Source organism: Cavia porcellus, unplaced genomic scaffold, assembly GCF_034190915.1.
Source record: "Cavia porcellus strain 051 isolate PalLab524CR breed Dunkin Hartley unplaced genomic scaffold, mCavPor4.1 scaffold_24, whole genome shotgun sequence".
Taxonomy (NCBI): Eukaryota; Metazoa; Chordata; class Mammalia; order Rodentia; family Caviidae; genus Cavia; species Cavia porcellus.
This window is the reverse complement of record NW_026947507.1, coordinates 6,839,783-6,866,131: the sequence shown is the minus strand read 5'-3', so window position 1 is coordinate 6,866,131 and position 26,349 is coordinate 6,839,783. Positions and strand designations below refer to the sequence as shown.

The 26,349-nt window shown below is 32.4% G+C and overlaps 1 protein-coding gene across 3 annotated transcripts in view; it reads right to left on the bottom strand.

The window, feature by feature from the left end:
• Micu3 (mitochondrial calcium uptake family member 3) overlaps nt 1-26,349 on the bottom strand; it is an 88,314-nt gene that overhangs the window by 20,578 nt on the left and 41,387 nt on the right. For 2 of the 3 annotated variants that reach the window (XM_063234599.1, XM_063234601.1), the window contains 6 exons: nt 23,834-23,912; nt 20,236-20,283; nt 17,183-17,265; nt 13,737-13,808; nt 10,202-10,240; nt 1,646-1,741 (listed from right to left, as the gene is read on the bottom strand). In XM_063234599.1, coding sequence (XP_063090669.1) covers nt 1,646-1,741; nt 10,202-10,240; nt 13,737-13,808; nt 17,183-17,265; nt 20,236-20,283; nt 23,834-23,912 — 417 coding nt within the window. The remainder of the gene's footprint in view (nt 1-1,645; nt 1,742-10,201; nt 10,241-13,736; nt 13,809-17,182; nt 17,266-20,235; nt 20,284-23,833; nt 23,913-26,349) is intronic. The other variant, XM_063234600.1, reaches the window with a different exon arrangement.

Below are 26,349 nucleotides of genomic sequence, written 5' to 3'. Positions count from 1 at the left end.
CAAAATTATACATTAAATTTGTAAAGAAGAGAAATTTGCAAGCTTTTAAAAATGTATTTCAATGGTGAAGTAATACTATAAATTATACTATGTTATGCTGGTATATGTATTAACTGACAAGGAATTAAAATTTCTTGTAATTTAATTACAGCTAATTTACATTATTATTCTCTGCAATGTAGGATGACAGTAACAAAAATAACAACCAATAATTATTTTATTTTGGAACACAATACAAATTTTGTTTTAGTTTCTTTTTCTCTTTTTCTATGTTTTATGAGATTTACATCCTGATGTCTGGAGTCCATTCAGTAATTAATTCAGTACCTTGTAATCACAGTGTGGACTGATAATAGCCATGTTAAACTGATATGCCAGAAAAATAAATAACTGGCTGATTTGTAGTGCTTGTTTTTGTGCCACTACTAGTTCTATCAAGGCTACTTTCAAGGGACCACAGGAAGTCACAAAAATGTTGAGCTTGGAAGAGATGTACAAAACTGGCTCTGGGAAGCTATAAAAGTCAGTTCCAGTATAGCTGTAATAGAATCATAAACTCTTTTCAAAGGTATTACATAAATCATCACCTAAGTATAACAAGATCTGACTGGTCTTTTAATATGAAGCCTCTCAAGATTTTAATTAAATTCAAAATCTAATGAGAAAATTTTGTCTCTGGGAATTTATAGCCAAGTTAGGTGGGATTATGGAAGGGCTGTTGTTCAGGAGGTCGACACTGGTATGGAGAGAGATGACAGTGACATTACTGTTCATCTGAAGCTGAGCGGGGAGGCCACAACTGGCTCAGGAGATTAACAAGGAATGTGTTCCCAGCTGCTCTTATTTTAAAGCACAGACTAGTGTGTGCCTACCTATGATAATTTTAATTATGAAAATGTTAGTTTTAACTGTATAAATTCTTATGAGGAAACATAAAACAGTATTTGATCTATAAGATACAGTCCATCCTTTAAAATTAAAATCCTTATGGACTGTGGCCTCACATAAGTGGCGAGGTGAAAGCACTCCACCCTGAGTGCAGTAACAAGGTATATGTCCATATCAAATTAAAAACAGTAATAAAACTACAATGGGCGTCAGTCTGCCTTTTATTTTCACCATGTACCGGCAACCTGAAGTAAGATTCCTCCATCCTTTGGTTGACTGTTCTACCAGAACCCTCTTCAGCCTCATTCCCTGGCCTTTGCAAACTACCACTGCTAACACTAGAAAATGTAACTGCTGAAATCTAACAGGAGTCAAGTTTTACCAAATGAAACATCTCAGCATTTCATGTCATATTGTAAATTGTAAGCTTAAGATTCAGTGAGACTATACCATTATAATTTCCAAAATTTGAGAAAGTGATCCTTAATTAAAACACAACATTATTTCCTTTTAACTAAATTGGCCAGTTGTGTTTTCTATAATGAGGAAGTTTATTTAACACAGATTATTGAAAGTGGTTTGCAGCCCCTGCCCAATTGGTATCTTTGAATATGTGGTTTAAATATGGTAACTATTATTTTACTGAAGAAACTAGAAAATATAGTACAATTTTGTTTCATTTCTGTGACTCAAACAAAACGGGGATTGGTGAACAAAATGGCAACAGTGAGAGGATGTTGTTGAGGGTTAACTGTACCTCTGCGAGGTCTGAGAAGAGCGCTTGGCTTGTGTTTCGCCTCAGTGTGTCCCAATAGCTTCGGGAGACGAGTTCCTCTGCATCTGTTTTAAGTACCTGTGGAAGTTTTAAGAAACAAAACCGAAATCTGAAGGACAGTCATAAAGAGTGACAATTTACACACTTTACATCTCTTTTAACCAACCTTAAAAGAAAACACATTAGCTTACCCTTTTGTTTTCTGCTGCACACAATAGTGTTGTGTTACACAGCTGGGAAACCTCTGGTGCTTTCAAAGCTGTAATGGATTTTCACCACTATTTCTAAGTACAATGCGGCTTTGTTAAAAAGCATCAAAGTCTCCTATCTTTTTCTCCGTCTGCCTGCTTAGGTATAACTTCTAAGAAAGTGTGAAACAGAAATTTTTTTTTCATGTTTTGTATGAAGTAATTTATATGAAAATTTTCATAAATTTACAACAACCTATTAAAACCATCATTTAGAAATAGATTATTTCTGGCTATCATGTACCTTGTTAGTGTGCCAAAATGAAATAATCTTATCTATATATTAGAGAAACAAAGTTTAAATTGACTTAGAGCTTATTAGGATAAAGAAATACAGCTGAGTAAGTCAAATAGCCCCAGGCCACTTGGGCTTTTGTGGGTGTCCACCGCACAAGGCTAAGCTACTCTGTAGCCCCTGACAAGGACAGGGTACCACCTGCTCTCAGTACTGCTTCCTGTGCTGATGGAGGCACCAGGATGCAGAGTAGCTCAGTCCTTTTATGAAAAGGGCAAGATGCAAGCCTAACTTGAATCTTTAAACAAAAAGAATCTCTATTGTTTATTTTATTTTATTTCATATTATTTTATTTTATTTATCCTTTTTTTTTCATTTTGGTACTGGGGATCAAACTCATGACCTTGTGCTTGCCAGGCAGGCATTGTGCCCTGAGCTAAATTTCCAGCCCAGAATCTCTTTTAAAAATCTTTTGTGAAGTGCTGCACGCCAGTGCATGACAGTAATCAAGACACTTAGAAGCATTGAGGCAGGAGGATAGCCAATTTGAGTCTAGCCTCAATCATTTAAGTGTCCGGGTGCAAAGGCCCTGGGTTCAACCCCTGGTACTATAAAAGTCAATAAACAAGTAAGTGAAAATAAAAGAGCCAGAAATAAAATTATAATGCATCTAGAAATTATTAAAAGATCTTCTAATTTTGTGTATTAGATATTTTATTAGTGCATATTAATTGTACGAAATACTGGGTTTAATTGAGATGTTTTCATATATGCATATTATAACTTTGATCATTATATTTTTAATGAAATATGATTAAATTAGGAGTAAATTTTCAGCACATGGAAAACTGTAAGAAACTGTAACACTAGAAAAATAGCATTTAAAATAAACTTAAAAGTAGATAGGAAAATCAAACTAGAATTTAATAGCATGAAATGCAAAATAAATAAACATAAAACCAGAAAATATGCATACAGACTACACATAGACCACAGGGGAAGTGCTCAAATGTGACTGGGCTTCGTGATGGTATGAAGCAGAAAATTCAGAATGTTTTGGTAGGTAAATACAGGACAATTTGTAAAGACTTTCTGAAGTTCTGAGTATCTATGATCTGAGTGTTAGGTCCTCTCATTAGAGTTATGTTAAGCATAAATTTTCATAAAAAGAGATTTAACACAAATATAGTTTAGAAGAACTTCAAAAATGGAAGACACAGACAAAATGAGTCCTGAATATATTAACCCCAATCAGTTATACTTTTTGCCTATTTCAGAGTCTGTTATTAGTAGAACTTCCTTAAACTTGTAATTTTGGTTATGAGTTCCCTGTGCCATTTTGGCTAAGTCAAAGCTGGATCCTAATTCAAGCCATTCCATGATACCTACTGGAAGAAGGAAGGAAAACAGGCTGGCAGGAGAGAAGGAGGAAAGGGAGACAGGAAACAAAGAAAAAGTTAAAAAGCTTGATGTAGATAGAGATGGTAACACATCACTACGGTAAGCAGAGTAACAGCTCTCCAAAGTTCTCCATGTCCCCTATTCAAAGTTAGGGTCTGAAAAACGTTTTACTCAGATATTAGGTCAACCATGGGAAAATCAACACACCACAAAAGCAGACAGTAAATTGTCTTAACTAGATGATATTTAAACAGACATCCGAATAAAAACAAAACTGTATCTTTATATTTTGTGCCACTATGACAACTGTAGCCCTACAAATAGTAATTTGAGGATAATTTAAAGTGGTGTGGGAATGCAGTGTCCCCGGGTGTGTCTTTTGTATAAATTCTAAGTATGTATATATGTATGTATGCATGAAAATTGGTTTCCGTAAGGTGCTAAATTGCCCAGGATGAACTCCTGATCCTCCTACCTCAGCTGGGATTACAAATGTGCATCATCATACTTAGCTCCAGGTATGTCACAGAGGAAAAAACTGACAAAAGAAAAACCTGATATAATCTCACTTTGCAGTGATGTCTTTAACTGAGTCTGTGAAGAATCTTCAAAAAGACATTCCTCAAAATGCAAAACTACTAAACCAAAAGCCACTGGCTACGATAAATAACAGTCACTATAAAGAATAACAGAACAGACCTCAGATACTGAAGTGATTACATATAGAATGCAAAAAAGTTTAAAAAGTTTAAAGAATATAAAGCTGTAATTTAAACAATTATCCAGGAAAAGAGTAAAGCTACTATATAACCTAAACCTTCTTTTTAAAAAACATATTTGTTAAAATTTAAAGGATAGAAATAGAGTAAATATCTTTTAATATTATAAAAAAACCTTTAACTTCAGTTAATTCAAAAGAAAATAGGAAAGGAAAAAAAATGACACATATAATAAAATGACTAAAATTCACTTCAGTAAGTAACCATAGGTAATACAGATTAATTGAATTCCAAAATTAGAGGACTGTCACCCAGATAAAAAGAAGCCAGTAAAACTCATAAAATAAACTGTTTCTCACTCAGTAAGAAAGGACAAAAGTTGAAAAAAGTATAATAGGCTGGTGTTATGCATAACTGAAAAAGTAGGACAAAACATGAGGTAGTCTTTTTCAAGTACCTTAAAGACATTTGCCTTTGGCACTGTGAGAAGCTTTGCACTGAAAGTGTACAAGTAATGATGCTAAAACTGTTGGTGTCAATGAAGCACTGAAGTTTTATCTTTCAGTGACACATGTTCACAGTTAAGAAAAAGAAAAAAGCAAGAAAGAAGTTCCTCGTATGAATGCACTTGCTTGGAACTGTGAGTTAGATGTCTTCTACATTAGGTGTGAAGAAGCAGGAAGAGTGCATGAAGCCCTTCTGTGCACACTGAAGTACCACAGTCGTGTGCAGAACGAGCATTTGTCCCATGATTTGTGTTGCAAGCTGAACTAGCTACTTTTTGCAAGAATCATCATTTTTAATTGAAAGAATAATTGATAAGTGAATTAGGGTTATGCAAATTTTTATATTTGGCAGACTTTGTTTGGGAAAATGAATTATGTGAGCATGTTATCACTTCAAGGTAAACAACTGAGAGTACAAGCTGCCAAAATAACACATTGCAACAGTGTGGATGCAAAAGTGGCTATGAAAACCATCAATAACAAATGCTAGAGAGGCTGTGGGGGAAAGGAACTCTTCTGCACTGTTGTTGGGAGTGTAGACTGGTGCAACAACTGTGGAGGTCAGTCTGGAGATCCCTCAAAAATCTGGGATTAGAAGTCCCATTTGAGCCAGCTATTCCGCTTCTGGGAATATTCCCAGAAGAACTGAAAACATCATACCACAGTGATATATGTACATCCATGTTTATAGTAGTATAATCTGTAATAGTTAAATCTTGGAAACAACCTAAGTGCCAATCAACTGAGGAATGGATAAAAAAGATGTGTTACTTTTATGCAATGGAGTACTAAGCTATAAAGAAGGATCACATTGAGGCATTTATAGGTAAACGGATTCAACTTGAGACCATATTCATAGGTGAAATAATCCAAAACGTTCATGTGTAAGTAGAATATTGTCTCCCTAGTGTAAGAAACTGAAAGAGTACAATAAGATACAAAATCTTCAATAAGTATCATAAAAGGGTAAGAAATTGCTCAAAGGGGTAAAATAACTCAGGAAAAAAGGAGAAAAGAAGAACGGAAAATAAAAATGATATAAATTTGTATATGTACACTTAAGATAGCTAAAATGATTATGCTATTAATTCTATTAGTTGTTGAACAAAACAATTAACATTCATAGAATTAGATCAATTTTGCATGTTTATATCTGGTAATCAAAGTAACTCTTTTGAAGATAACTATGCAAAATAATGTTTGTTATGTTCCTACCACCTTGCTTGTTACTGCTTTTGGCTCTTTGTTATTGTTATTTGTCTCTTTTGTTTGTTATTTTCCTTGTATTTTGTTATATTTTTCCCTCTAATACAGAAAGCATAGATGTACATGTATAGGCTTATACATGCCTAGAACTTCTCCTAAATAATTTACAAGAATTGATTTTATTATGTGTGATGGTATGAATAGCTATATTGAAGAAAAAAAGACATTATGGTAGCTGTTACTGACTTTCTATCATCTTGCTTTGAAGTTCAATAATGCTTTTTTCTTGTTTTGAATGGTTTTAGTCTACTTTCTATTACTTGATTTCAATATGGGTGAAGGAATGGACAGATATTTTGAAGAGAACAAGAGACATTGTGGTACCCATTGTTGATTTCCTACTGTCTGGTTTTGAGGGCCTGTAATTCTTCCCATCTTTTGTTTTGATTGGCTTTATACTGTTTTATTTTGCTTGAATTTATTGTTTCTGAAGGTAAGGACAGCTATTTCAAAGAAAGTAAGAGAAATTATGGTAGCCACTGTTGATTTCTTGTTGTCCTGTTTTGAAGTCCTATATTGCTTACATTGTTCTGTTCTAATCTGCTTTGTTCTGTTTTGTTTTATTCTCTTTAAAATAAAAACCCCCAGGAAAAATTGTTATGAAAAACTAGTTGTCTTCTATTAAGCCAATCAATAAAGAATGTAAAAGAATTCCAATCTTCTCACTATGTTTTCAAGAAGTTATTTTTCATAGAATTGCTCATGTCAACATATATAAAGCTTCATATTGTTGTTTAAAGTGGATTAACATATATTTTTAAATAATCAATTTAATTTCTAATATGGCAAACATGGATAGATATAACCCATATAAGCTAAATCTCTTTAGGATCTTCAATGATTTTCAACAATGTAAAGGGATCACAAGACCAAAATGTCTGAGAGCCACAGCTTACAGCAATAAGAGAAGGAACCATAACTGTGGTACACACAAGGAGGATGAAACGACTGGACAACTGTAAGTGAGCCAAAGACAAAAAAATTCACACAATATTTTATGTGCATGATGCACAAAAATGGGTAACAATGAAACTATTTTGCTTAAGATATATAGTTGGAAGCAAATAAGTGATTTGCGTAACAATTATGACTGTGGTTATCTTCTGAAGGATCAAGGGATTATGATTGTGGACATTTACGAAATAGTTTTTTGGGGTACAGTAATATTCTACATTTTGATCAACATGGTGGTTAAACTTTTATAATTCAGTTACTCATTATAGTTATATTTATAATTAATTATAAACTAAAAATATTTTAAAAATTAGGGAAGGCAAGCTGGGCATGGTGACACACACCTATAATCTCAGCATTGAGAAGCTAAGGTGGGAGGATCCCTGTGAGTTCAAGGCCAATTTGGGCTACATGTGAGTTCAAGATCACCATAAACTATATGGTGAGATCCTGATTGAAAACAAAACAAAACAACAAAGACAAACCCCCCAAATGAGAGAAGGTCTCACCAGAAATACAGGAAAAAATTTAAAAAATCAACAAAAAATAGAAAGTACAAGCAAAATAAACATATAAAATGTTAATCAAGATATCTAAAATATCTAATTTTGAACATCTAAAATAGTTTTTAAAGCAGAAAGCACTTCTAGAAATCTAGTAGAGTACATAATAAAAGACTCAATTTGCTAGGATATATATATATTCTTATGAATGTAACAATAATGTTGCAAAATATATAAAACAAAAATTAAGATAATTATGAGTAGAAATTAATAAATCTATTGTTATGTACAATACGGTAGCAAAATCAAGAAGATAAAAATATTATTAATAGCAGAGAATATGTGCTTGGCATGGTGGTGCACACCTGTAATCCCAGCACTTGGAAGTGTGAGGCAGGATGATCACAGTTGAGTTCAAGGCCAGCTTCGGCTACATAGTGAATTTAAGGACATCCTGAATTGCACAGTGAGACCTTGTCTCAAAAACAAAACAAAACAAAACAACTGAGAAGATTTAAAATACATAACTAATATGAATGGTAATATATACACATATATGGTAATATATGTATATGTACATGGTAATATATGGTATATGGTAATATATGGTAATTACAACACTGTTCCCCAAATTGGGGAATATTATTTTAAAATAATCTCAATATATGTCCAATAATTGGTATAAAAATTAGTATGTTTTCTAATGGCAATGGAGTTAGGGTAATTAAAAAAATTTTTTTAATTAAAAAATTTTTGAAAATCACACAAAGCATGCCAAAGTCAGACACATTTAACTTCGGCAACCTTTATTCTTTTGAATTTTTATATTTTTGCATCGCTGTGTGATAACTGAATGTTGATAGTAGAAATATTAAAAGAATGACGATTATTTGGAACAGAAAATGTTATATTTCATACAGGGTAGCAGATAGCTTTATGGATACAAGAGAAGATGCTCAATCTTTCACTATAGGAGGAAGTAATTTGGATTTAGGCTGTAAGAGTGTTAATTGTTAATTAAACAAGTGTAATACTGAGTATTTATAGAACAGTCTACTACAGAGCTCAGAGAATCTGTCTATAAAACAAGATAACCACTTATTTCCTGAAGAAACTTTGTCCTAAACCTAGAAACTGGTTATTTTAAATCTCTTAGATTACAGTCAGCTCTATTATCTGCACTCAAATTATATACTCAATCACTTCAGAATCTGTAACTCTGGAAACTTACAGTTAATATCACTATAACATGATATTTTGATAATACATCAGTGGTATTTTATATATACTTTTACGTTTGAATTTTTTAAAATTTTTACATTAATTTTTTTGTTTGTTTTTGAGCAAAAATGTTTTTATAGGAAGGAAGTTTATAAAAACCAACTAAGCTCCAAAAGGAGTTGTCTATGGATAAAAATGATATCAAGTTATGTACTTTAATATGTGCACTTTAAATATGGAAAAAATCTGTTTTCAATGAAATTATAAAAAGAAAAACGTTATTTGATAAAATGTAAAAATCATAAGTACATTTTCCTATGAACACACATAACAGAAATGAAATACTAGGCAATAAAGTCTGCTCAGTGCGATTCTCTTAATGGCTGAGTGATACAATTGGTGTAACAGGGTATATAATTTGTGTAAGAGCTAGCTTAGGGTCTGTTTTCTTTTAACAATAATATTATTCTGAGATTTCTAAAAAACAATCATCCTGTATAAAAATTATTTGAGACAAAAGGAAAAATGAAAACTGCAGTAGTTAAAAACCTCAGTGTTCCTCAGGTGGAATCTCTGGTTTAAGGAGTCCTTTAACGTGGCTGAATGATCTCTGGGAAGTGAACTGTGCATGTTTACATTTTTAACAGGGTTATGGTCTATTCTTAATTATTTTAAGGTATGTTAACAAGTTCTAACTATCTTAAAAGAAATTAAAGATGAAAACTCAGTTTACTGATAGGAACTCTCAAATCTCTCAAAACAATGAGAATCCAAAAAGCATAGTTTTCTTTGAGAAATGACACAATACACTGTTATATTAAAACCTACCAAATAACATCTTATACCAATATTTTTTTTTGTAGAACACAGAAAATAGGCAGGCAGCAGTGTTTTAAAAATTTGTGAGAAATACTGAAAACTAAAATTGACTATTAGAATATTTTATTAGACTTGAAGATTATATATTGGATAAATAGATCTAGTTTTTAAAATGCCTGTATTCAGCAAGAGATAACCTATCTTCTGCTCTATTATTTATTATATAACTCCTCAAATACTGCTGAAAAATAAAAAACACTTTAATGATTCTACCAGCTTTTGGTAGTGGTTCTTCACTCCTTTTCCTTTATTGTTATTATTATTATTGGTGACAGGGTCTCGCTGTGTAGTTCAGGCTGTCCTTGAACTCATGGCGATCCTCCTGCCTCAGTCTCCCGAATGCTGGGATTACAGGTGCGCACCACCACACCTGACTTCCTTTTCCTTTACTATAAGTAAATAATATACAATTAATAAAGATATATAATTATTCTGTATATTTTAGTCTCATAAATTTAGGAAGAAATCTAAAATTTTTAATTGATTGCACCATATTGTAATAAATTTCAAAACATTTTGAATAACAGATAAAACTTTATAAAAACATTATTAAGTTTAACAGGTGTGGGATATATACATAAAGAACATTTAAAGTATTGTACATACACTATTAGTAGGAGAATGGTATCCATAAAGTTGAAGACGCTGACATAGAGCACAAAGGGCCAAATGAAGTTTCACATTTCAGAATGAACCCAAGTACAGGAAAAGAAAAAAGAAAAGACGACAAAATAATCAATTAGGAAGGGCAAATCATTATGCTACATTCTTCATAGAGCACATACACAATACAAGTGGGATAAATGTTAAAGATGAGTAGCAAAGTTCTTTAAATTATTGTAATTAAACATTGGATGAATTTGTGCTCATTTCAACCATTTTATAGTAACCCTCTGAGAGCCCTACTGCTTTGGATAAAACATGTTCTCTTAAACATGCAATTTTATTTACGCAGATTTCAGTAATTTCACATGAGACAGAGGAAACTCCAGATACAGCAGCATGAGCATGGAAATAATACGAGACACCTGCTCTGGAAGCTTGTCCTGCTATTATCAGTGTTATGATACTAGCCACTTTAGCCTCTGATTGTTTTCTCATTTGCAAAACAGGTGTAATACTTACCTGGGAAAATCATATGAGGACTAAATGGAGTAACTTTATTATGGACACAATACAGTGTTTAGCACATAAGTGCCCCAAGAAATGCTACATTTACTTTGCTCCTTTTGAAGCATAGCTTTATTTTGATATGCAAGTATTTCTAAATTTAGCCTGGATTAGTTTAGATTTGGATATATTAAAGTACCTATGTGGTTCTATTAAATTTTATTACTAGCTAACCTTTTTAAGTGTTCATTACATTTCACATACAGCTGGGTGGCTGTGTTTTAGTTAATTTAGTCCCCATAAAAATTGTATACAGTCATTACTCCTGTTACTCCAACTGTACAAATGAAAAGCCTAAAGCACAGAGAAGTTAATGATGTTCAAAATCACAAAGTAACAAGAGTAGCAGAGCTAATATTCAAACCCCTAATATATGTTTTCTGAGCCTGTTATGCTGTGTCTCTGATGCAATTTGTATGTTTTCATAATGAGCTAAGTTTTAGAATTCAACTAAAATGTTTTAAGAATATGAATCATATTATCATTTCTAGCACTTTGAAAATGTCACCTTCCATTTTACATAATCTTCTATAGCTAAAATATTATAAAATAAAATTTTAGTTCAGATTTGCATTGTTTATATTGTGACTATCAAGTTAAAACTAATTATCATTATTATTAAACCTAGAAATGAATATGTCCATAGTGACAGGTGAGGAAATTGATATATGGAAAAGTTACATATCTTATCCAAAATTACATAGCTATTAAGTGGCAAAGTCTCTCTTTGAAACCAAGTCTGACCCACTTCAAAACCTGTACTTTTATCCACCATACCATATTTCTTCATCTTCAGACACTGATACCAGAAATATAGTGAATTTTGTTAGCATGTGACTAATATTAGCTTCATTTCCAAATTAGTAACAGTGCAGTAGTTTAAACTGTTCTACCTAAAATTAAAATAGCTAACTTCATTTTTAATAATTATCATTACACTTATTAGATTTTTTTAAAAACATGGATCATCTTATCTATGTAATGCATATTCAGTCCAAATATATTTATGTTTATATCTAGTTTAAGTAAAGCGGGTTGTCAGCATTATGAAATACATATTACTTTATAGGCTATTTTACTATCATATAGTTATCAGTAGTTGATGAACCTCCCCCAGTATTAACAATGCTTACAGATGACCGTTTTAAAAAAAACCACAGAGCTGATTGCAATGTTAGCAAAGTATTAAAAATGGCATTAGTAGTTGTCTTATAATTTAAAAATTGTACTTAATAAACCCTATGAATAGCTTCATAAATGCAGCTTTTGGAGTATTAGCAAAGAAGCCTATAGAATTAAATATCTTCTCAATTTTTATTTCCATAATATATTGGAAAAATAAGTGATCATTCTAATTTTGATAGATTACCTGTAACCATAATTGACTGACAAGTAAGTTATTAATGACATATCATTTGAAGTCGAATTGTATTAATCATTGTGATAACATAGCTTAGTAAATAATATTTCAATGGATAGAAATATAATTGCTTTGTTATTTATACTATTTCCAAAGAGAATTTATGTATCTTCTAGTAGAAATACAATGATTCTAAGCACTGACATTCAATCCAATTCATACATCAAGTAAAAAAGGGAGAAAGCTGTAAGAAAAATGATAGATAATGTACACAGGAAAAACTAAAACTAGTGTCCGCACAGAACTTGGCTCTTCACTGTAGCCAATATGAAAGAAATTTAATGTAAATATTTTATAATTATGACATAGTATAATCTCATTAACTTGGATTAACTAGAGGACTTCTATCTGAATTTAAACTACACCACTGTACCCTAACTTGTTTTGTTTTGTATATATACAGGTCAGTGAAGCATTCCCTACCAAATACATAAGAAAGGAAACTTAGTTTTAAAGAATAGAAGAATAATATATAACTTGTTTATATGTAGAGAAATGCTTTTTAAAGTCATCAATCTCCACAGGTAGCTCAGTGGGCTTTATCCTATAATTTAAGTATTATTCTTGAAATCTAACTTACATAAATTGGCTGTTAAAACTTTTCTTAAAACAATTCAGAAATAAATCTGTAACTCATCTCTCACTGACAGCACTCAACAGTAAAGCTCTGTACAAATATTCCTTGCTATGTTTAATAATAACAATGAGTGGTTGTAACTTGATAGTCATATTATAAACAATGCAGATCTGAACTAAAATGCCAGGTAGATGAAATGAGGGAATGCATGCAGAGCATCAAGTACAAAGTCTAACAGTAAGGTTTTAGAACTCATTTGCTATTTTTAATACATGAATTTGTCTGCTGTTGGATGAAATATTTGTGACAACAAAAAGCTTATAGAGGGTGGAAGGAAATGTTAATCCTAACTTCCTAACTTCATAATAAGATAAGAATATTATGGCTCACAGAAGAATCTATATTTCTATTTTTTAGAATATATATATATATATATATATATATATTTTGGTACCAGGGATCAAACGCACAGCCTCATGTTTGCCAGGCAGGCACTTATGCCACTAAGCTAAACCACCTGTCTCCCTAGAATCTATATTTCTAAGGATGCAAAGCAACATATTATTTCCTTGTACTTGCTTCAACATTCATATTGTAATATCAACATTAAATTTGCTCATACAAGTAAATCTTTGCAATTCACCTTTAAATTTTTACATGCATAATGATCTGTATTAAGCTACTGTAAGATATACCCTTCAAATCTCACAGATAACAACGTGGATGAAAATGACTTAATGAATGTGATTATGAGTACAGATATTTAATATCAATATTTAGCATAAATATTGATATTGATGTATATAAATACTGAAGTCATTTTCTACATAAGAATTTTAGAATGTTTTCAATAAAGAAATACCTCTAAAGCTCTAGAACTTAATTTAAATTTAATTTAATTAATGCTTCTCATTATGAATAAAATAATTCTCACCTGGAAAACCCACCTGCAACTACTATAAAGTATTTCTTACCAGCATCGCACGCTTTTCTTCATCTCCTTTAGTTTCTCTTTTTTCATTTTTTTTCCTGAATATCTCTTGAAGCTGTGAGGAGATAAATCTAAAAGTTAATATCCAACAAGAGTTTCAAGGCACTAATTACCACTCTGTGCCAGGTGTTTTACCAAAACAAAGAACATAATTTAACCAATCAAGAGCATTTAAACTACATGAAATATATTTTTTGATTTCAGTATTTTTCTCAAGAGAAAGAAAAATAATGGTGACCTATGGTTAAGTTAAATGTTTAATGCTCTAGTTTTTAATTTATCACTAGTAAAGAAAGACAAGCAGTCTGAGATCCACACAGAAACAGAAGTAAAACCTATTGCACCTTTGTAGTAATACTGAAGGACTCTGGGTTTGAGTTCAGCTTCTGTCATAAATTCATTTTATTACGGTAGACAGGCACTGAGCCCTCACTGGGCTCCAACTTGCTCAGGTATTAAGTCAGGACGGACCAGATGACATACAAAGCTTCTTCAAGCATGGTGGTGGGAGAATAGGCTCTGCAGGTATAATTCCTCAGGAAAGTTACTTTAATTAAGGTTTGTTTTCTTTATCTGGGATATGGAGGTAATTCCTCACCTTGTGGGTGATAAATATTAAAAGTACTCAGCACATTTCCTGTCTCATAGGAAGTTCTCAATAAATGTTAATTATTAGTAGTAGTGGTGTTTTCTTCTTTAAAACCCTACAATTTAAAAATGAAAGCTAATCTTACCTCTTCATCAGTTTCTGGAAAGCTCGTTGTTTTACATTTTTTTTATTAGTAAATGTTTGCAGTACATAATGGTCACATTCCTCATGAGTACTGTTGCATGTGTGAAACACACTCTTCATCCCTTTCTCCTTCCCTCCCTGCACTCTCCTTTCATTTCTTGGTTCCCTTCTCCTTTATATAAAATTATCTTATTTCCTAATGTGTTTTTTATGTCTTAGATTTCTGATACAGGAGAAACTATGTAATATTTAAGCTGTGTGTCTGCTCTTACTTAACTTTAAGGTCTTATGGTGTATCCATTTTCCTACAAAGGACTTGTTTATCCTTCTTTGTGGCAGAGGAGTATTCCCTTGTGTATAATTGCTATGCTTTCTTTATTCATTCATCTGGTAATGGATGTGTTGGCCACTTACAGGATTTACGAATTATACTGTTTTAAAGATGGGTATGTATCATTGTAATATCCTGGGGTTTTTTGCAGGGGGGTACCGAGGATTGAAGTCACAACTTTGTGCTTGCCAGGCAGGCGCTTATGTTACTGAGCTAAATCCGCAGCCTGTGATATGGTGTTTTCAGCTCTTTTGGGAACAGCAGAATTTCTATTTTTTATGGTTAGAGGAATCTCTATACTGATTTCCATAGCAGTTGTACTAGTTCACAGTCCCACCAACAATACAGAAGGATTCCTTTTCCCCACAGTCTCTCCAGCTATGTTATTGTTTGATTTCTTGATGATGCCATTCTTTCAAAATTAAAATGGAACCTCAGTGTCGTTTTGATTTGCATTTCTCTAGAACATGAATGTTCATTATTAAACTCATACTCTATTTTTAACAGAAGATCCATAAATCCTCTCTGCAAGTAGTATAAGTAACAAATAAACAAAATATCCAGAGATGATTAACAGATGTTTATGTATTTATTGGTCATTTGTCCTTTGGATCCAATAAAAAAAAAGAGCTTACTGCACTTATGTACATAATTTGGACAATTACTTCAATCTTTTTTAAAAATACACTAGTAGTTGAAAGTCAAATAAAAATGTTACTTCCCAAGATTTTAAACTTATACAAATAATTTAGCAAATAATTCCACCTTCTGTTTTAGGTTCCATTTGCAAAGAAACAAGTAAATATCACTTATGAGGCAGCAGTACATCTAAAAAAATCAGCCCTCAACAAGGATAGGTTTTTACAGGAGTGTAGACTGGAAAAGAATAGGAGATCAGTGTGAATGGTTTTATCTCCCAACTCCACAGACTATGTTCCAAAAGATATCTACATAAGCAACTTTCAAAAAATGTTTTTAGTTGTTAGTTTTTAATTTTTGAGACAGGATCTTGCTAAGCTGTCTAGAATAATCTCCAATTTATAACCTTTCTGCCTCATCTCTTGAGTAGCTGGATTTATAGGCATAGGCCACCAGTGACAACAGACTACCTGAGCAGCTCTGAAAGAATTAAGATCTCCAAAAATTCATCTTTATGTCAGTGGGGTAGAACTTGGCAGTCTAGGTACACAATTCTTATTCAAAATTATTTAGACAAATAGTTTCTTTCTGAAAGTTCCTAAAATATTGCTGTGTGTCATCAAAACAAAACTATATTAATTAAACCTATTTTAAGATGGTAAGAATGTATGTCCGTGTACTGCAGTGGAAGTGAAAGCCCCCGCGTTCCCACTACTTTATAACGTAACAGAATGAAGGTTCCAGTCCAGTGGCTTTGGCTAAGGGATTTCACACGGCCAAGGATTACATGAGTGTTAGTTTAAACTTTCTGATAGACACCATTAATTAGTCTGATTCCTTTTGAAAGGCCAAATGTTAAATGGATGGTTTTTATCTCTTTTCTTCCTACCAAACAAAAGAATAATTTCCTATATTTCTTTTGTGTTGTACCTCTGAAGAAAATTTGAAGATCATGAAACGATTTTATTGAGAGATTTTTAGTGGCTGTTACAAAGGAAAAATAAAAACAAAATGGTTATGTATGTTGCCCTCCCTTTTTCTTTTAACTAACAGAGTTCAAAGACAGAGTTGAACATTAATGTTAAGGGCAGATCTTGTTACTCTAAGCAATATATTAATATTTATTTACACTTTAGAACAAAAACACAATAGGTATTTTTGCCACAGAAACACATGTGGGATACAGAGGTAAAAAGAGAAAAAAGAATTCTAGAAAGGGAGATGGGAAGATAAATGACCAGCAGATGTCAGATAATTCCCAAGGCTGGACCAGTCAAATGAAAATACTGAAAGAAAATACCTTAGAACTGTCAGCTATTGGTCACAGACAATGGAAGAAACAGGGAAGTAAGCCCAAGACAGGAACACTGCATCAGGCAATGCCAGTCATAAACAGAAAAGAAAAGGTTTTTAAAAAGTATGATGGAGACTCAGTATTAACTTGGCAAAAATAATCTCAAGATTGCCTGATACTCATCCAACAAAAAATATCCAATATATCCACACTTCCAGATAGTACATAAACCATAATAATCTTTGTATACTAAACAGGATTTATATCTTTATAATGTAAATATTCAAAGTGTATAAGCATATAACAGTTAATTAAATCAGGTGAAAGCGTAAGTTTTTTACTTTCCTATATAGTAGTATTCTTAATAATGCAAAACCATAAAATACAAGTGGGAAGTATTTATTGATAAAATGTAGCATATAAAGTACATACCACCAAAAACTCCTTTTTATCCACCATCTCATTGCCATCAGTGTCAAACATGTTGAAAGCTATTCTAAAACCTGCATGTGGCTCTGCCATAAAAAACAAAAAAGTATTTATAAAATACAAAAATGTATTTTAAATCTATCTTAGTTGTAAACAGTTACTTATATTCTGTACAGAAATACCTTTTTAAACCAAGAAATTTAAAGCAACATGTTACTATTAATATAAAAAAGCTATATAGAAATATACATATTTCTGGTTCATCTATTAGAAGACTTAATAACACAATGAATAATGTACTTTATTTTTGTCTTACTTTTGTGAAGCTGGGATTGAACCCAGGGCCTGCACATGCTAGGCAAGCACTCTACTACTGAGCTACAGCCCAACTGAGTGATATGCTTTGTCTTTATGTGATCCTGCACAGCACTCACAGGAAAAAACTGATTTCCTTCTGGAGTATGAAAAGCCTATCAATTTGATAAAAAGGAAAATATCAGCTCATTATATTTCAAATATTTTAATATGATTAACTAATTATGACACAATGAACCAGTCCTCATTCTTTAGAGAACTGTAACTGAAATGACCTACAGAAATGAACAGCAAGTCCAAGAAATTACAGACTTGAGTTTAGACTTCTACAGACTTCAAAAACAGAAATATAAAATAAAAGAAGTCTCAATATGTAATTCTCAACTCCTAAAAATATGGGGCAAATGTTTTTTGAAAAACTTTCAAATTGCTTCACTTTCAGGAACCTTATATATAATGAAGATCACCACTTCCTTTCTTTCAATTCTAAAGCATAGAGAAGAAAGCCTAGGAATGAAGAAAATGTAAAAGTGTCTTTTAAAGAGGAGTCACTGCACATGTCTTTTTCAAAATATTTGACCTTTCCTTTGGAATCACTAGCAAAAACTTTTAAAAACAGACCCCTCCCCCACACCCCCACACAGATACACTGATGTTACCTGTTATGAAATCTTGAACCTGAAAAGAGAGAAGCACACAGCCCGACTTTCTTCACTGTCCGTGAAACTGACAGAAGTCAGTCCTTTCTGTTAGGTCATTTCTTCCGTGTGTTTTAGAAATCTAACCTTACTTTCATTATCATTTACTTGAGAAGTAATAAAAATGCACACACACTCTTTTCCTTCTTTCTTTCTTTTTTTCTTTCTGTTTCTTTGAGACAGGCTCTTACTCTGCAGTTCAGGCTGGCCTTGAACTCACTTTGTAGCCCAGGCTGGCCTTGAACTGGCAGTGATCCTCCTGCCTCAGCCTCCCAACTGCTGTATACTTCAAAAAGATCTTAACAACATATCAAGAACAGCAGTCCTTATAAACACTGATTTAACGGGGAAATCCATAGTAAAAGGTAAAGAGGAAACACATACATGCACTGTAGATTATGTAGCCTACCCCCTCCCAGCCCTCTTCTCACACTTTTCTTGGCTGCAGTCTATAAACAACATGCCATAATTTTCCCTTTAAAACTCTTTAAAGCTTCTATAGATGTGCCCTGAACTTCAAGGAAACTTCACAGTGTCTAAGGGAACTTCTAAGCAAAACCCACCTACCCGCTTTCAACAAGCAGCTCTTTAACCAGCACTATTCTCATTTTGGCTTTCAGTTTGAGTATGTATTACTATTAACTTTGCACTCACTATTGTTCTGGTTAGTAAGAATGCTTTTCAATCCATGTCTGAGACGCTCCTTGGACTCACTCTAATGTTCATGTTGGTATTCGTTATTGACTGGACTGCACCATCACTATTTCAGGCTGGAAGAACTTCAGGTGGCCCTACTACAAGCTGCACAATATACATCAGTAATATTTTATTTTCATTTTAAATCCAGAAATAAAATAGCGAAAAATAAAAGAATATAACTTTGAAACACGTGCTCACTTCTGCAGGACACATGTTAATTTTGAAACACATCTGTGTCATGAACACATTCTTTTCTCCCCTATAAAACTTGCTACACTAGAACTAAATGTAACATCATTCTTTGCTAATTAAAGAACAGTATAGTGGTGTAAATTTTCTAATCATGTAAGTACACTGTATGTTAAAACTTGTTTCTAATGACAGTTTTATTGATATTCTTTTTTCCATATACCTCCACAAGTCTCCACAATTGGCAATTCCAAGAACAACATTCTATTCTCATTCATTTCTTTCTTCATTCATCAACTATTTTTGAGTGTGCTATGTGTAAGACACTGTCCTTGATAGGACATGAATAAGATATTTTTGCCACTGAAAAGAGACAGATAAGAGCACATAAGCCAATAATACTTTAAATTAACTTAAGTGCTATGAAGAAAAAGAGAGACCTGGGAAGTGGAGCTATTTTAGAAAGGTCAGGTAGCAGTCCTTTAAAGCTTCACACCTGAAATGCAACTGCACGATGTTTATTCTCGTAAGGTTCTCCAGCAAAGCACTGATGGCAGAAAAAGCACAAGCTCCAGATCTGTGCAGTAAGAATTCAAGGAACAGAAAGGCCACGTGGCTGGAGCAGAGTAAACAGCACTAGAGCATGCAGTGTCCCCCAGTAAATGCAAAGAAGTATTTCTGAAACGAAAACATTAGTAAAGCCTAACACATTTCATGAGAACTGCTGCAAAGTGAGAAGATGAGAGTAACAAAGCCGCTGTTGGCTGGATGACGGGTATTCTCACGACTCCCAGGTATGGGACTCACGACTCATTCTCACTTAGTCTGGCAGAGCAAGCTTTTTCAAATGAGTGTGTGGAAACATTATTATATGCCCTGACTGCTGGGGTGTCATGTAGATTAAAAGGAACAATAAATAGGTATGTGGTAGATTTATAATTTATACACATTTTATTACTATTCCCAAGATACTTCCCGACTCTTGACAACACTATACTTCACATTTTTCTGTGTCATTTAGACATTTTTATAATACAATAAACATAGACCTAAAGCAATTTTCAATAGTAAAATAAGTTAAGAAAGATCTGTTTTATAAGATTCAGGTTAAAAAAGAAAATTGTATCTACAAATAGATTTAATGAATATACTTACTTGTTAAAATACACAAAAGAAAAAGATATTCTGTGTAAGAAATCACACCTAGAAGAAAAATAGTATCAATTATGCTATATGAAATATTATTTGATATGCATCAAAATAAAAACAAACACTATGTGTACTCTATAGCTTTAAAGTGGATGCTAAATATTGTTTTAAATGAGGCTAAATTAGCAGTCTAAAGTCTGTAAAAGAAGCAGCAAAATTAATTTTACTTTCATTGTTCCGTATGCTACTGTAGAGCCCCATACAAAATCCTCATTAATGCTCTCAAATATATTCATAAGAAGTCAAAATTGTGTTTAGTTGTAACTTTTAAACTTATTGCTAGTTTTTATGCATGAATCTCACACAAAAATGTCAGAAATGGCTAATACTAAAAAAAAACCAGCTTAATTACTTAACAGTTAATAAAATATTTAGATATGCTTGCTTAGAAATTTGATTTTGTATTGAATGAAAGTTTATATTCACCAGTCTTCTGCTATAAAATTATCATTTATTATTCTGACAAACAATGCTTCTATTAAAAGTAATCTTAAGTTTTTATATCAATTGAATGGATTATAATATACGTACCTGGAGTTCTCTATAAATCTGTAATTACAAACTTTAAAAGGAGATTGGTTGAAGTAAATAAAAATATACATCCTGTTACTTGAATTCTTGCCTTTGTACTGTAATACCCAAAACTAGAATTAATGGCTTTATTGACACATCCACGGAGATACAGAGATAATTAAATTAGGAATGAGTCTATAATACTTATCTAGGTAGCACATAATTTGATGTTTGGTAAAAGAGTATAAAAATCCTTAAATAATCAGATTGTGAACATTAAATGTCTATTTTATCTGATGTTCTTTGAGGCTACTCTATTTGTTATAGAACAAAGAGACGTGGAGTCACTGTCTGGCAGTTTGTCAGAAAAATGAAGGGAACTAGCCAGAAGGCTTTCAAAGCATTCTCCTCTTTTGTTTATACTAGAATATTGTGGCCTATAGACAGATAGTTCTGGTTGATCGCCATGAATGTTATGGGAGAAAGATTCTGAAATGGTCAATGTATATAAAGATACAATACTTAGATTTCATAGTGATCCCTCAAAAAGAAAAAAGCACAAATGCAAAAGGACAAAAGAGAAATAGGATTGGAAATGGCCTTGCTGTCTCCACAATCCCATGTCACCAACGTGCTCTAATTCATCTGATAAAATACACAGAGTTGCTGGTTGACATAAAGAATTTTAGTAACTGCTATATATTTTTATTTGATAATTAACTGAAGATTTCCCTTGTGAGAGTGGTTACTTAAGAGTGAAAGTCTTGATCACAGTTTTCATGGTAGGGACTTATCGTAAGACTACGTGGTTAAGGAAGTGGCTTAATCCACAGGAAAGCAGAATAAAGTGAAACTCATAATTTAATAAGGAAAATACTAATAAAGATGAGTTTTAGATTCTTAATGCCTTCCAATTACAAATATGAAAAACTATAAAACTCTTTAGTTGATTTAAGGTTAGTCACAATCGAAGAAAAGTTAAAATGAATATACTAAAACTTAAATGAATACTAAATTAAATGAATACTGAACATGCAATCTTTAGAAAGAGAATAAGAACAAAATGAGTTTTCTTTTGAAAATTCAGTAAAAATTTTTTAGAAGTTTTTAAATAAGTATTACATTGTTTAATTCCCCTATTATGATACATTACAACAGGCTTAGTTGTAAAACTAAATCTATGTGACACTTTTTCTTTAGCATTACATATCAACTAATTTTAAAACTGCACAATATTTTCTTCCTGGGTAATGTTTTAAACAGATAAATTTCTTCATTTTAAAATTGATCATTAACAGTTCTAAAGACTTAGCTTCAAAATTACCCATTTAATGTCTATTTAAAAGCCACAAATCAGTTTCTCTGCTTCACTAGTTTACAGGACCTAAAGGTTCTAATGGGATAACTGATTGCCTTAATAATTTGAACAGGACGATACAGATGCAAACTACCCAGTGGGCCACTGGCCAAGTGTAGATATTTAAGTTTAAATTAATCAAAATTAAAAGTTTAGTTCCTCAGACTGGCCACTTTTGGTTTATGGCTCCCAAGACAGCAGACAAACAGAACATCTCCAGCACTGCAGATAGTCCTCACTGTGCTAAACAATCTCAGGGGGTGGAGTTGGGGAGTGGGGGTGGGGGTGGGGGTGGGCAGTATTTCTACATTAAGCCTTTTTCTTAACTAAAATGAATTTCTTCCATACATTTGTTCTCTATTTGGTTCAATTTTAATGTTCTCATAAGATGTATTAAGGGAAAATTTTAAAATTCATCCTACTTAGCTGCTCCTTCGGAGCAATGAAAATCAGTTTAAAATACGCATGGCGATCTTTAAGAGAACTTCCAGGAGAAACTTCCTACGAACCCTTAACAGATCTTGACATGTGTTTCTCAAAGTAGAGTTAGGAAATATCTAAGATAAAAGACAAAGTAACTTCTTTCTTTTGGATTCAGTGTGAGCCAGGTGGAAATAATATGAACTATTTATTCTACTTAGATAAAATATATGAATTGTAACAATTCCTTTAATGTATTTGTCTTCGTAGTAAAATAAGTATAATATTTTCAGACCAATATCTTTGGTTTTCTTTGATGAAAAAGAAAAATAACTTTAATTCTTTAATCTTTGTATATTCTTATATTTGAGAATATAAACAAGAATACCTAGGAAACATTCTATTGTAAGATTAAGCATGTTTTATTAATTTTTTTCTATAAATAAATGCAAAAAGTACACTGTGAAAGAAAGCTGCAGTAAAAGGCACGCATTACTTCTGAGGGCCAACTAATGCATGAATTAATAAATTAAATTAGATGCATGCATATAGACAAAGTTGAAACAAGTGGATTTTGCAGTGAGTGTTGTTTATAAAAGAAACATGTTTAAATTTTGTTGGCAAAAGACATGCATAAGAAGTTTTCATATTGATTATATTTAGGAATATCTATAATTCCCTACAAATAAAATGGAAAGAAGAAAAATAGACATTTGAAGATCTAGTATTTTTGGAAAATACTTTCTACAGTAAACTGTGCTTTGCTTTTCATTATGGTTCAAGGGCATTTCTAAACTATAAAAGTTCATATTTTGTAGCCATGTATGGTGGCTCACACCTGTAATTCCAGCACTCTGCAGGCTGAGGCAGAAGGACTGTTGCAAGTTCAAGGCCACAAAGTGAGTTCAAGGCCAGCCTGAACTGCATAATGAAATCTTATCTCAAAAAGATCAAAAAAATTTTCTATTTCTGTAAAAAAATGTAAAAGACAGGAATACATGTATCAAATAACATTAAAAACTGCCTTGATCACACTACTCAAAAATAACAGTTCCCAGAATCATTCATATTTTATATTTTTTCAATATATACACACATTTGTGATTTTAGAATTCTATGAGAAAAATTTTATATTTTTTCAATATATACACACATTTGTAATTTTAGAATTATTTTGTCTATGAGAAAATATGTATACATGACATTATAAATAACAGTGTCAATGTCAAAATGTATATACTCATGCTAATTTACCTCTTTCCTTAAGATTTCGAAATAGCTTTGATGATCCCTTCCAAACTGGTGGTGTTTCTGAGAGCATCTGATTTAATTCCTATGATGGAAAAATATCATAATCCTGATTAATAAATAGAAACATTTTTCTTATACAGCACTTAAAAATTAACTATCCATGCCAAAAAATTCTTCATTTGAAAGATCTGAACTATGGCATTATTTATCCCATTTTCTGCCTGTAGTTCATTCAACACAAAGATCAGTATTTGTCCACAGTGCATATATTAATAGTGAAAACACTGTACTAAATTAAGCCATCTAAAATTTCAGATAAATTTCATAACTAAACAACCAAATTACAGTAAAGCAGGATATTCTGCTTTAATTTCTGAAGCCCATTATAAAGCTATAGTTTTATGAAAGCTATGGTTTCTCATCAGGAGATGATCACCTGACTTCACATTCTTTTTAGTGGCACTGGTAGATTTGAGGGGCTTTGAGTAGAGGACATAGATAAATAAAGGAATATGCTAAGAAGGAATGAAAATTATTTTAGTTACCTCAAGAATGATGACACTGGATGATGTAGATGACAGGGGTATTAGGTTACTGTATCTAGTTGCAATTTTTTTTCTAATTTTAACAAATATTCAGTAAAGAACAGACTTCAACTGCTGCTTAGTTATCAGCTTTTACAGACCTTCCCCTTCTGTTTTTGGTACCAGGAATCAAACTCAGGACCTCACATTTTCCAAGTAGGCTTTTATGACTCATATAATAAAATGACTTTTTAATTTATTGTGAAGACTTTGTGAAAGTAAGTTAAAACTGTAATTTGGTTAGTATTCTCAGTACTTTAAGAAAACCTGACAAGTTGCACATAAAAATTCTCTGTGAGATTTATAAGCAACCATTTTTAAATTGCAAAGCAATAGTACCAGGAAACTATGATATCCTGAGGATGTCAAAGACAGAAACATTTTTAGTGGGTTTAAGGGCCTTTGAAGCCCATTTGTGGATTCTTTCATTGATTTTTCTTTATGGTACTATATCTCCATTGCAGGTAACAGATGCTACAGGTGAGAAGTACTGGCTGATTAAGGTACCAATGACAGTGATAAAGTTCAGGTATGAATAATAATGAAAAGATATTCATGAAAAGTATATTTACTGTTTAGATAAAAGTAAAAATATTTTTACTAGAGTATGAGATGTCCTTTAAAAGGCATTTTTCATACACTTTATGTTGCTTGATTTATATCATCAGTTGTATGAAAGATATTTCTCTCCATTTCAATGCCTCTAATTGGATTTGTTCTAGCTTAAACTGCTCCAGAGTTTACGACTATTTACTCTTGAATCATAGTTACCCTTGAATGCCCTCTATCTGACCAGCAATGGATTCATATAGTACTGTATTTTATTTCTTAAAAAATCCTCATTATGCATATTTTACTGAAAATTAGAAGTAGGCAACATACCTCACTCAAGGTCATACAGTTAGTAAATGAGAGAGGCAGAGTCTTACTGGCTCCAAGCAGCCTATCTTAGTAATAATCTAGTTTCTCTGGCTTAGATCACCCAATTGACACAGTTTTTCTTGAAAATTTCTGCTGATGTTAAGGACTTAAAATTTATTAAAATCTTAATATTTCCATTCATGCTGAAAATCTTACTTTTTTAGTATTCATCCTGGGCTCTTACAGTAGTGCTTTACAAAAAAGAATCTGGGCTTTCTCCCTGGTTTCTGGGAGAATCTAATTCCCTGCATGATTCTTGGGTCTCTACTGAGATGACTGAGGATGGTGGCTGGTCACCAGGAGGAGCTACTGTAATTAGATTACTGCATCGACCCAGCTAGACCTGTTGGGAAAGGAAAAGTCCTAGAGACTGAGTTCAATCACACAGCCAATGATTCAATAATTATGCCCAGGTAATAAAACTCAACGAAAAGATCTGAAGACCAAGCTCAGTGGAGCTTTCAGGTTGATAAACACACTGATGTGCTGGGAGGGTGACACAGTCTGATTTCACATGGAGAGGATGCAGAATTTTTTCACCAGGTGCCTCCAAGACCTAATCCTTTGATTATTTGCTGGTTTAATTTATATCCTTCATAATAAAATTGTAATCATAAGTCAAACATTTTCCTGAGTTCTATGAGTCATTCTAGAAAACTATGAAACCTAAGAGGAGTTATAGGAAACTCCTAGCTTTGTAGGCAGTAAGGCCATAAATGTGTTGGCCTGAAGACCCCTGAACTTGAGGTAAGCATCTGAGATGACAGCCATCTTGCTAAGCATTATACCCTTGAACTGATAGACTCTGTCACTGTCTTCAGATGATTAGTATCAGAATTGTATTTCAATATTGCAAGTAGGTAACAAATAAATATTTATTAAATTCAGTTTCCTGAAATTATACATGATTTTAAAGGATTTATATGATTTTATTAAGTGAATACAGTTTTTAAAAATTTATGTAGTGTAGTTAATATATTTACAAGAAAATTACTCAACACAAACAACTATAAT